Source organism: Mobula birostris, chromosome 17 (assembly GCF_030028105.1).
Source record: "Mobula birostris isolate sMobBir1 chromosome 17, sMobBir1.hap1, whole genome shotgun sequence".
Taxonomy (NCBI): domain Eukaryota; kingdom Metazoa; phylum Chordata; class Chondrichthyes; order Myliobatiformes; family Myliobatidae; genus Mobula; species Mobula birostris.
The window spans coordinates 64149222-64161798 of NC_092386.1; the positions used below are offsets into that span (position 1 = coordinate 64149222).

The following is a 12577-nucleotide window of genomic DNA, read 5'->3' on the forward strand; positions in this document are numbered from 1 at the left end:
CAGAGTACACATGTGCAAGCCTTCCACGAGATCTTGCCATGCTGAGAACAAAACAACTGCTCCTCAGTTATTTATTAGTACAAGAATTTATATAAAATATCAGCATCAAAATTTTATAGAAATTTTTCACCATTTGTGGCATCATGATTTATCAATTATTAAATATTTAAAAGCATCTGTTCATATAGTTTCTAATTTATTAGCTGATTGGAAAAGCAAAAATGTCTGAATAAAAACTCACTATTTTACTCTCATAGAAGTTTCTACAATCTAGCAAAATGGTGTCCTTTCGAATTTGGGCATTGTTGGACAACGCTTCCACTTTTCTGTGAAATTCTTCTGGAGTTAGATGAATTCCTAGAATATATATATATATATATAAAATAAACCAAATTAAATTGCAGATGCACACACATTTATGTTGCCACAACATCATTCAAGCAAATGTGCTTTCAATTATATAGCGTTGGTAATAATGCCAAGAAAGTCTAATCCTCTGCTAAATTAAACCTATGTTTATTCAGGATCCTGTTGAACACAAAAAACGTAATCCAAGTTATCCTTCTAAATTATTGATATTAATTAGCTCACAACTTGTAAATAAACAGTCAGGCCATTTATGAATAGACTTTTAGTTACTCCAATGTACTAGTACCCAGTCCCACATACTCTTTCGCTTACCTGCATCCTTATAAGAGATCTTTTCAGGATCCACTCCCATGGGAACAACCTCTTTAAAAACTCCAACTCGCAGGTCTGGAAAACAGTGGGCACCTCCAGCACTCCGCTTAGCCAAAAATATTTATCATAAGAATTGTTTTGTAGTTCACAAAGGTGTGAATAGTTTTATATACCGATATGCTGCACGCACACAGCACTTTAAATCGACTAGAATTAATTAAAGTACCACAGAACAAAATGGAAATATGAAGAACATTTCAAAAAAGTTATCTAAATCATGTACTGTAATATAAATGATATTAAGTATACTGTATATGTCAGGAAAACTAAAGATCATATAACTAAAGGGGCAGTGGCTTTTAGGTGCAGTGGTCCCAATTCATGTCAGGGTAAGTTCAATACTGATGAGAAAGTAAATTCAACAATACTTTCAAAACAGAATTCAGTAAATATAAGGAAAAATAACTTTTCCTATAAGGAAAATAATGATTTGAAGATTAGCCGACTGGCAGAAGGCAAAGAGTGGGAATAAAGGGAGGCCTTTTCTGATTGGCTACTGGAGACTAGTGGTGTTCTGAAAAGGTCTGTGTTGGGTCCCCTACTTTTCATGTTATATGTTAATGATCTGGATGATGGAATAGATGGCTTTGTGGCAAAGTTTGCAGAAGATAGGTGAAAGGACAGGTAGTGTTGAGGAAGCAGAAGCATTTGGACAGATAAGGAGAATGGCAAAGAAGCTGCAGATGGAAAACAGTGTAGGAAAGTGTATGGCCATGTACTTAGGAAGAAGGAATAAAGGTGTACACTATTTTCTAAATGGGGAGCGAATTCAGAGATCAGTGAAAAGGACTTGGGAGTCCAACAACAGAATTCCCTATAGGTTAAGGTGGTATCAAGGAATGCAAATGTAATGGTGGCATTCATTTCGAGGACCAGAGTATAAAAATAAGAATGTAATGTTGCAGCTTTAAGGCATTGGTTGGACCACATTTGGAGTACTGTGAGCAGTTTTGGGTCCCACGTCCAAGGAAGAATACGCTGGCATCAGAGAGGGTCCAGAGGTTTACAAGAATTATCCCAGGAATGAAAGAGTTAACATACGAGGAACATTTGATGGCTTTGGGCCTGTATTCACTGGAGTTCAGAAGAATGAGGGAAAATATTGAATATTGAAAGGCATAAATAGAGTGGATGTGGAGAGGGCCTAGGACCAGAGGGCACAGCATCAGAATACAAGGATGTCCTTCAGAACAGAGATGAGGACGAATTTCTTTAGCCAGAGGTTGGTGATTCTGTGGAATTATTTGTTACAGATGGATGTGGAGGCCAAGGCATTGGGTATTTTTAAAGCAGAGATTGATATGTTTTTGATTAGTAAGGGCATAGAAGGTTATGGGGAGAAGCAGGAGAATGTGCTTGAGACCGAAAATAAATCAGCAATGATCAAACGGTACAGCAGACATGATGGGTCAAATGTCGATTTCTGCTCCTATGGATCAGCGTTAGAGCTATGGCTTATCTGATCTAATAACTTTGATTTGGGTGCAAGACCATTTCTAACTTTGAAGATGACACAAAACTTAACAGTACTGTGAACAATGAAGAGAATAGGGATAAATTGCAGTGAGATAAAAAGTGAGGAACAGGCAACTATGCTGCAAATGAAGTTCAATGTGGAGAAATGCATGCCAATGTATTTTGGCAGAAAGGATGCTGTTCTGATAATGATGCAGAAGTTGAGGGATGACGTATGTGTGCAGAAGTGACTGCAAGTGACAAGGCAGCTGAGAAAGTGCTTAATAAGGCATACACAATTGTGAACTTCAATAAAGGTAGAGAGCATTAAAGCAGGGAAGTTGCGTTGAATCTTTATAAAACAATGCTTCGGACTCAGCTGATGTTTTCTGAGTTCAATGAAGTACATGAGTAGATTTCTTACAAATATAATTTTAACCACAGTAACAGAACTTTGTTATATTTACACTTATTATTTAATATGGCAGAAAACCAGTTTTTCCTTTACCTTAAAGTCCTCAATGGACATACTTTGAAAGAGTGGATGGGAAAGCATAGTCTGAATATACAGCTCAGTTGCCATTTTGCATCCACCAACTGTTCCATTAATTCCTTCTTTAGAGATGCGCACCTGAAAGAAAAGTTGCTAGTTGAAAAACTCATTTGATACTCAGTGTAAACTATCAATCAACCTTGTCCTAATTTGCCCAAATTTATAGTAAAACTACTGATGCACTTCCACTACCAGAAATCTGTAACAAAATATGTGTTTCTGTACCATTTTGTTTTTATATATCAGCTAATAAGATAACATCTGTGGAGAGAAGAATTAATCCTTTGATTGTCAGTGCCAGTCTTAACAATGTCTCATTCTCCGAGATTTTAGGCTGACATTTTAGTATTGTCAGAATTACCACCTTTCAGGATCACCTGTTCAAATAGACACCATTCTTAATTCATGCTCCTCCTGAGACATAAACACGAGGAATTCTGCAGATGCTGGAAATTCAAGCAACACACATCAAAATTGCTGGTGAACACAGCAGGCCAGGCAGCATCTCTAGGAAGAGGTACAGTCGACGTTTCAGGCCGAGACCCTTCGTCAGGACTAACTGAAGGAAGAGTGAGTAAGGGATTTGAAAGTTGGAGGGGGAGGGGGAGATCCAAAATGATAGGAGAAGACAGGAGGGGGAGGGATAGAGCCAAGAGCTGGACAGTTGGTTGGCAAAAGGGATACGAGAGGATCATGGGACAGGAGGTCCAGGAAGAAGGAAAAGGGGGAGGGCGGAAAAACCCAGAGGATGGGCAAGGGGTATAGTCAGAGGGACAGAGGGAGAAAAAGGAGAGAGAGAGAGAAAGAATGTGTGTATATAAATAAATAACAGATGGGGTACGAGGGGGAAGTGGGGCATTAGCGGAAGTTAGAGAAGTCAATGTTCATGCCATCAGGTTGGAGGCTACCCAGACGGAATATAAGGTGTTGTTCCTCCAACCTGAGTGTAGCTTCATCTTTACAGTAGAGGAGGCCATGGATACACATATCAGAATGGGAATGGGATGTGGAATTAAAACGTGTGGCCACTGGGAGATCCTGCTTTCTCTGGTGGACAGAGCATAGGTGTTCAGCAAAACGATCTCCCAGTCTGCGTCGGGTCTCGCCAATATATAGAAGGCCACATCGGGAGCACCGGACGCAGTATATCACCCCAGCCGACTCACAGGTGAAGTGTCGCCTCACCTGGAAGGACTGTCTGGGGCCCTGAATGGTGGTAAGGGAGGAAGTGTAAGGGCATGTGCAGCACTTGTTCCGCTTACAAGGATAAGTGCCAGGAGGGAGATCAGTGGGGAGAGATGGGGAAGATGAATGGACAAGGGAGTCGCGTAGGGAGCGATTCCTGCGGAAAGCGGGTTGCGGGGGGGGGAAGATGTGCTTAGTGGTGGGATCCCGTTGGAGGTGGTGGAAGTTACGGAGGATAATATGTTGGACCCGGAGGCTGGTGGGGTGGTAGGTGAGGACAAGAGGAACCCTATTCCTAGTGGGGTGGCAGGAGGATGGAGTGAGAGCAGATGTGCGTGAAATGGGGGAGATACGTTTGAGAGCAGAGTTGATGGTGGAGGAAGGGAAGCCCCTTTCTTTAATATGTCTATCCACGGCCTCCTCTACTGTAAAGATGAAGCCACACTCAGGTTGGAGGAACAACACCTTATATTCTGTCTGGGTAGCCTCCAACCTGATGGCATGAACACTGACTTCTCAAACTTCCGCTAATGCCCCACCACCTCCTCGTACCCCATCTGTTATTTATTTATATACACACATTCTTTCTCCCTCTATCTTTTTTCTCTCTCTGTCCCTCTGACTATACCCCTTGCCCATCCTCTGGGTTTTTTCTGCCCTCCCCCTTTTCCTTCTCCCTGGACCTCCTGTCCCATGATCCTCTCATATCCCTTTTGCCAATCAACTGTCCAGCTCTTGGCTCCATCCCTCCCCCTCCTGTCTTCTCCTATCATTTTGGATCTCCCCCCCCACCCCACTTTCAAATCTCTTACTAGCTCTTCCTTCAGTTAGTCCTGATGAAGGGTCTTGGTCCGAAACGTCGACTGTACCTCTTCCTAGAGATGCTGCCTGGCCTGCTGCGTTCACCAGCAACTTTACTGTGTGTTGCTCCTCCTGAAACATGCATGTTACATAAATTATTTATAACCAACTAATTTAGAATACCTTTAAAGGCTTTTCCTGGTTTACAACATTTACAAAATTGAAAATAAACTCAATTACAATTTTTTTGATACTAAGTGTAGCAATTAGGGAACTTTTTCAATTCACTTTCTGTAACACAACATAACAAGAGTTATAAAAGAAAATACCTTTATCACACTTAAGACAGAAACACGAAGCATAAATAGTTAATCAGAATTATCTTCCATTGAGTTGCTTAACTGCATTGGCAGGAGACAGCATCACAATGTTGTCAACACTGCTATAAAGCATATAATCAAACAATGAAGTGCTGTTATTTTAACTGTCTGTTGAATCTTACTAAGACTAGGCAGCAAGAGGATGAGATTTGCCTCTTAAATTATTAGCAAGATCCTGGTTGATTTTTTTACCACAGCATCACTATCAGAACTTTTCTATATATTACGTTCAAATATTTTAGCTTTCTCAAAAGAAAATTAAAGGACAGCATCTCATCATTTGATTGGACATAGAACAACTGTTATGGCAGTCCTTATAATCCGGTTAGAAACAGAAACATACGAGGGGTGATTGATAAGTTCGTGCCCTAAGGTAGAAGGAGTCAATTTCAGAAAACCTAACACATTTATTTTTCAACATAGTCCCCTCCTACATTTACACAGTCCAGCGGTTGTGGAGCATACGGATCTTGGAGCTCCAGAAAGTGTCCACAGCAGGGGTGATTGATAAGTACGTGGCCTAAGGTAGAAGGGGATGAGTTATACAGCTCTCGTTACATGCACGTGCAGTTCAACTCTTTGAGTGATTATGCAGAAAGTTTGAAGTTATTAACTCATCTCCTTCTACCTTAGGCCACGAACTTAGCAATCACCCCTGATGAGTTATTAACCTCAAACTATCTGCATAATCACTCAAAGAGTTGAACTGCGTGTGCATGTAACGAGAGTTGTATAACTCAACTCCTTCTCCCTTAGGCCACGTACTTATCAATCACCCCTGCTGTGGACACTTTCTGGAGCTCCAAGATCCGTATTCTCCATGACCATTGGACTAAGTGTGTAAACGTAGGAGGGGACTATGTTGAAAAATAAATGTGCCAGGTTTTCTAAAATTAACTCCTTCTACCTTAGGCCACGGACTTAACAATCACCCCTCGTAGAAAATCTACAGGACAATACAGGCCCTTCGGTCCACAAAGTTGTGCTGAACATGCCCCTACCTTAGAAATTACTAGGCTTACCCATAGCCCTCTATTTTTCTAAGCTCCATGTACCTATCCAAAAGTCTCTTAAAAGACCCTCTCTTATCTGCCTGCACCACTGTTGCCGGCAGCCCATTCCACGCACTCACCACTCTCTGCATAAAAAACTTACCCCTGACATCTCCTCTGTACCTACTCCCCAGCATCTTAAACCTGTGTCCTCTTGTGGCAACCATTTCAGCCCTGGGAAAAAGCCTCTGTCTATCCACACGATCAATGCCTCTCACCATCTTATACACCTCTATCAGGTCACCTCTCATCCTCCGTAGCTCCAAGGAGAAAGGCAAAGTTCACTCAACCTGTTTTCATAAAGCATGCTCCCCAATCCAGGCAACATCCTTGTAAATCTCCTCTGCACCCTTTCTATGACTTCCACATCCTTCCTGTAGTAAGGCGACCAGAACAGAGCACAGTACTCCAAATGGGGTCTGACCAGGGTCCTATATAGCTGCAACATTACCTCTCGGCTCCTAAATTCAATTCCACGATTAATGAAGGCCAATACACTGTATGCCTTTTTAACCATAGAGTCAACCTGCGCAGCTGCTTTGAGCGTCCTATGGTCTCGGACCCCAAGATCCCCCGATCCTGTACACTCCCAAGATTTACCATTAATACTATATTCTGCCATCATATTTGACCTACCAAAATGAACCACTTCACATTTACCTGGGTTGAAAGAATTAGTCAGAACTCTTAATTGTATGTTCACTCTATCTGTCTCAAGTCCAGTCAAGGTATTTTATCTTCCAAGCTTATCTTTTGTTCAACTTGTATCTTCAGAAATATCAATCTATTTTTAATGTTGCATCTTGGAAAGTGAAATTTGAAATTATTCCTTAAATTACTATGTGCTTGTAACAAAAAATTAAATTGGATTTAAATTTTGCTTTCAAGATAAAACTCCTGTAAAGGAGACATATGTGTCCATAAACAACACATTTTACTTAATGTCATTGCACTGGAGTAACAGTTTATTTTAATAGTGGACTCATTTGAACATATAATCTTTCAGTTTCTCCCTAAAAGTCGGCAACTCTAATAGTACTGCACTGAAAAGTCAGCCTTATATTTTCTTATTTCCAGCAGCTTTTTGCTCTAGTAGAAGTAATTTCATTTCACTTTGTGATGATAACAGCCCATATACTGTGACACATTGCTTAAATATAGAATCATGGAAAAGTTATGGCTCAGGATGTCCACCACTTAGCTCATTGTATCTGTGTTCTTGGAAATGTGCTACCCAACCCAATCCTGCCTTTCTAAATATGGTTATGAGCCTTGCAGGTTATGAATCATCCAAGTGCACATGAATGTAATGTTCAATAATTAGTTTCTGCAACCGCCATCCCTAAAGGTGATGATTTCCAGATTCCTGTACCTTGTCTGCCCCATTCCTTGAAACAATTATTTTAAATTGGTACCTCCTGATTTTATGACTTATTTGCTAAGGGAAATGGATATTTCCAGTTTAATCTCCCAGTCACTCAATTTTATACAGTTCAATTAATTCTTCCCTAAGTTCCAATGCAAACAACTCTACCTTTTCCAGTTTTTCCCCCTTAAAACTAAAATATTCCAGTGCTTGCAATATCTTCATGGACCTCCTCTACAATCCCTCTGATGCAATCACATCGTTCCTGCATTATGATGGACGTACCTAGTATTTCAAGCTGTGATCTAATTAGTGCTCTGTTTAGTTCAACATAACCTCCCTGCATTTACATTCAAAGCCTCAGCTAACAAAGGAAAGTTGAAGTTTAATTGTCTTCAGCCATACCCATGTTAAATGAAACAGTGTTCTTCCAGGTTAGTCCTGACGAAGGGTCTCGGCCTGAAACGTCGACTGCACCTCTTCCTACAGATGCTGCCTGGCCTGCTGCGTTCACCAGCAACTTTGATGTGTGTTGCTTGAATTTCCAGCATCTGCAGAATTCCCGTTGTTCTTCCAGGTGCATACAGTCACACAGCACACAACACATAGCACAGAATTAAGATAGCACAGATGGTCTTTCTATTATTATTATGAAATAATAATAATAATAATAATAATAATAATATTAGCCTAAGTCCCTTGGGGATGGCCTGAAGATTGATGGTGCATGGGATATTGTCCTGGAGCTACTTTTCTGCAAGAAGAATGCAGCAGATCCTCACCTCGTGCTGCCATGGATGAGTGTAGTCCAGCTCGTCTTCCACCGGACACTGGAGAGCTGCAATGATAGGAGGGGCCAGCCCCCAACCAAGCACCAGCTCCAGCTTGCCTGCCACGCCTCTGCTCCTTCCCTGGGGGGCTGCAACAAACAATGCCACTCATGTGCCTTTTTAACTACTTTATTGAACTAGCCTTGCTATATTTTAGAACCTTAATGGAGATAATCCAAGGTCTTTCTGCTCCTCACAAACTCAATATATTCTCATTTATTGCATACTCCCTGTGTTGTTTTAGGGAACGTGTCATGCCAACCATCAAGCACCCATCTTAGACTAATCCTACCCTAGTATATTTCTCCACACATCCTCAACAAAGCCTGAGCATTTGTTCTGATACTGCTCATCTATATGCTCGAAGTAGTTTACAGTGGCCAATGTTTGGGATGTTGGTAAGAAACCACAGTACCCAGAGGAAATTCTTGTTTTCCTGCCTGATTTGCTAAGCAATCTACATCTTCCTGCAGTCTAAGCTTTGCCCCTCACTGTCAACTACATGTCCAACTTTTTTACCATCTACAAACTCCATCATCACAATTGCCACATTGTGGGAATTGTACAATTGCGAGAATAGTGAATGCTGTGGAAACCTACTGACAATACCCCTTCAGTCATGAAAGTACCTGCTTACCTTTTGCTTCCAGCCAACCACACCCAACTTTGGATCCAATTGCCAATCTCCACAGAGTCTTACCTTTGACCAGCCAATCTATCGATAATTTTATGAGATCAACTTTCACAAGGTCACATCTGGCAGATTAGGCATACAAAAGCTAGATGTAAAAGATATCCATCATTTACCTTGCCTGTAAGATGCAGCTGAAGACATAAGACTTTTTGCCATTTGCAGATTATTTGCGGGTCCTCAATGTCACAATAGGAATAATATAACAGTACTTCGCCTTCTGCACTAGGAACAAGCACAATAAAACTTCTAAATGCAACGACCAAAATTACATTATCAGAAAAAAAAAGAAATTGATGAGAATACTCAGTTCAGGCAACATCTATGGAGAGGCAAAAGGTAAATATTTCAAGCTGATGACCTTTCATCACAACTACAAAATGTTAGAAATACAAAATAAGCAGCTTTGGGCTGTAGAAATCGAGGGGAGGAGAGGAAAGCATAGAAGTAATTACTGTGATAGAAAAGATTAAATGATTCAAAAAAATGTTGGCATAAGACAAAAAGGGGACAGAAATGGGACAAGTAAAGAAACAGGAAGATTCAAGGGAAGGAAAGTGAAAGTATAGGTTTAACTCTCTGTTAAGTCCAGAAAACTATAAAGTTTCAGACGAAAATGCTATCCTTCTAATTCTTGTTGAGTGTTACCAAACAGTGCACGAATCTAAGAACAATGTTCTTAGGGCAGAGAAATTAAACTGACATGGGTCATTTTCAGGGATTGAATTGAGGTATTCTAGTATACATTCACCCATCAGTGTCTGGTCTGGCAAATTAACAAGGGTTTGCTGCATGAGCAATGAATACAGTATGTCAAATTGGGGAAAAAACAAGCATATGTAAATATCTCTATTAGTGGAATAACAGAATTTGAAGTTAATGGATGGTGGGAAGGACAGAGGTAAAAATGTATGTTTTAAATCTCCTATGGTTGTATAGAAAGGTGTTATGGAAAATGGAGGATGGGGGGAGAAGGTACAGACATGCCAAAAGACTGGATGAATGTCAAGAAAGGGACAACTAAACTGTTTCTCTTTCCACAGATGTTACCTTACCTGCTGAGTGTTTCCATCATTTTCTGTTTTCAGTTTATTGCTTTCTGAGCTGAAAAAGGAAGGGAAAGATGTTTTGGTGAAAGTATCAGATTACAGCTAGCACTAATGGCAAAGAACAGTCCGTTAAATGTGGAGAATTAGACAGTTGAAAGCAAAAGACAAAAGGAATGATTTGCAGAGTGAAGGGCAGGAAAACTCAGGGAAATGAAAGAGACATTATTTGGCACCTTTACACAAACTACAAGGGAATCCTTAGTTAGGGAAAAACAGAAAAGGCAGTACAATAACATCCAATGGAGACAGAACCTATTGACTAATTCCTTCAAGGAAGCAGGACAGAAGGAGGCATAATCATGTTGGCTGTGAGAATAAATGGTGTTATAACACATACTGAACAATGATTCACGAATGTGAAGTTCAGCAGTATCAGAGGATAATTCTGCTGCTCCTCTTTAAACCTTTGCTGGGCTGGTCTGGCTTCCCGATTTGTCCCACTAGAACCTTTTTCTCCTTACATTGGTCCTTCGGCCATTTAATTACTCTTACATTAGAACCTATTATCTTTCTGTTAATGTCTTCCCTTATCTGCATCTTATAACTTGGTCATCCCTAATTTTTTTCCAGCTCATTAAACTAAAATGCAAGATCAACTTCACAGGGCAAAAATTTCAACGGAAGAGAATGGACTCAAGGGGTTAAGGTAAAGTGTTAGTACATTTATTTTAAAAAATTGTTTAAAAGTAATTTGAATCCAAACATTGATGGTACAAAATTGTTGATGCTGATAGCAAGAAGAATCAAAGGTTACCCGAAGGTAGGAGAATGGGGTTGAGAGGGATAATAAATCAGCCTTGATGGAATGGCAGAATAGACTCGAAGGGCTGAATAGTCTTTGTCTTATGGAGGGTATTCTTTGACTACAGAATTATATTGATTTGTTGGCAAGATGAGCAGAGCAATGGCAGATGGAACTTGATCCAGAAATAAATGACAATAAGTATATTGGGGTAACTAATAAAATTGCATTATGTACGGCGAATGAAGGAACCTAGAATGGATTGAGGAAAAAGGGACATTGCCATAGATGTCCTAAGGTCCCTGAAGGCAGCAGATAAGGTTAAGGCAGTCTTCATTAGTTGAGGTATTGAAAACAAATGCAAGATTACTGAGTGACCACATTAAACATTAGTTACACAGTCTAGTACTGAGTGAATTTCCTGTCACAGCTCTGAGAAAGATGTGATTACAAAAGAGAATACAGAGAAAGTTCACCAGAATGTTAACCTCGATGAGGTGTTTCAGCTATGAGGAGAATTAGCTGAGTTTGTCTTCCTTGGAATTAGAAGGCTGAGTGGGATCTGGCTGAGGTTTACAAAACTGAGAAGCAGAGTGAAAAGATAATTGTTTCCCCTCAGCAGAGTTGTGTAAAACTGGACTTTGAGTTTCAAGACACAGGCTTTCTTTAAAAGACGTGTCTGAGAATCAGAAGTCAAAGTAAAATAAGTTTTCCTATGACCATTTCATTGCTGCAAAGAAAAATGAAAACAAAATTAAGTTCTTACCATGTTAGATCAAAGTTAATACCACTTGTAGCAGGTAACCATGGAGATATGTCAAATTCTTCCTTTGGTTTATTGTGTTGTGATGCAGAATCATGCTTTCTTGTTAGCTTGGATTTCTTTTGTCCTAACAAATTGAAAATAGCTTCAGTTTGCTGTAGGACCTCAGACATATGTTCATTTCCCACATGCTTGTGAATGCACACTTCTTTATCAAACTGCTGTCCACAGCATTCCCAATGTATATTTTCCTCATCCAATGCTGGGTTACTGCTTTTAGATACTTGTCTTGATTTGATAAAAAGTGCAAATGCCTAAAACAAAGAAAGTATAAGTGTATGTGACAAGAAAACGATAAAATTATATTGAAAGTACTATCATAACGAAATCACAAGTGAAAAGTAGAAGTTTTATGGTTCACTAAGTTAGGCGACTACTCATTTCATTACCACAAAATCAACACTCTTGTTCTCTTGGAAGATAATGTATGCAATTCAAAAAACATTTATTTCCTTTCTTATTAAAAGTTATAAAATCTACTGCTACTTTGGGATATCAGTCAATCTGTGAAAGCTCTTTGCACAATATCAAAAGTATCAGGCTGCAGGTATTCTAAATCAGCAAACACATTCTAGGGATCGATTATTGCAACTGGGTTTATGTTAATGAATACACACAATGACAATCAAGATCTCAGTTTACTTAACTGCATGCAGCAAGTGATAACCATCACCAAGATAAAAAAATCTTCCAATGAGAATTCCATCTTTGAGTTAGCACTATTTTCAAACCACTTAATGCACAATAGAAATGATGTAATTACATTTCTAAAAATATCATGTACTCTAATAGATTACAGTAAAAGCCAGTATCATCCAGTAAATTTTGATCACAGACAAATCAGAGGTT

At 39.7% G+C, this 12577-nt stretch overlaps 1 protein-coding gene across 1 annotated transcript in view; it reads right to left on the reverse strand.

Moving 5' to 3' along the window:
• Nucleotides 1–12577, reverse strand: part of LOC140211719 (thiosulfate sulfurtransferase/rhodanese-like domain-containing protein 2) — a 29077-nt gene that overhangs the window by 14093 nt on the left and 2407 nt on the right. Inside the window, exons 2-6 of the mRNA XM_072281810.1 lie at nucleotides 11672–11982; nucleotides 9171–9279; nucleotides 2705–2827; nucleotides 682–787; nucleotides 242–357 (exon numbers count right to left, since the gene is read on the reverse strand). Of these exons, the coding sequence (XP_072137911.1) occupies nucleotides 242–357; nucleotides 682–787; nucleotides 2705–2827; nucleotides 9171–9279; nucleotides 11672–11982 (765 nt within the window). The remainder of the gene's footprint in view (nucleotides 1–241; nucleotides 358–681; nucleotides 788–2704; nucleotides 2828–9170; nucleotides 9280–11671; nucleotides 11983–12577) is intronic.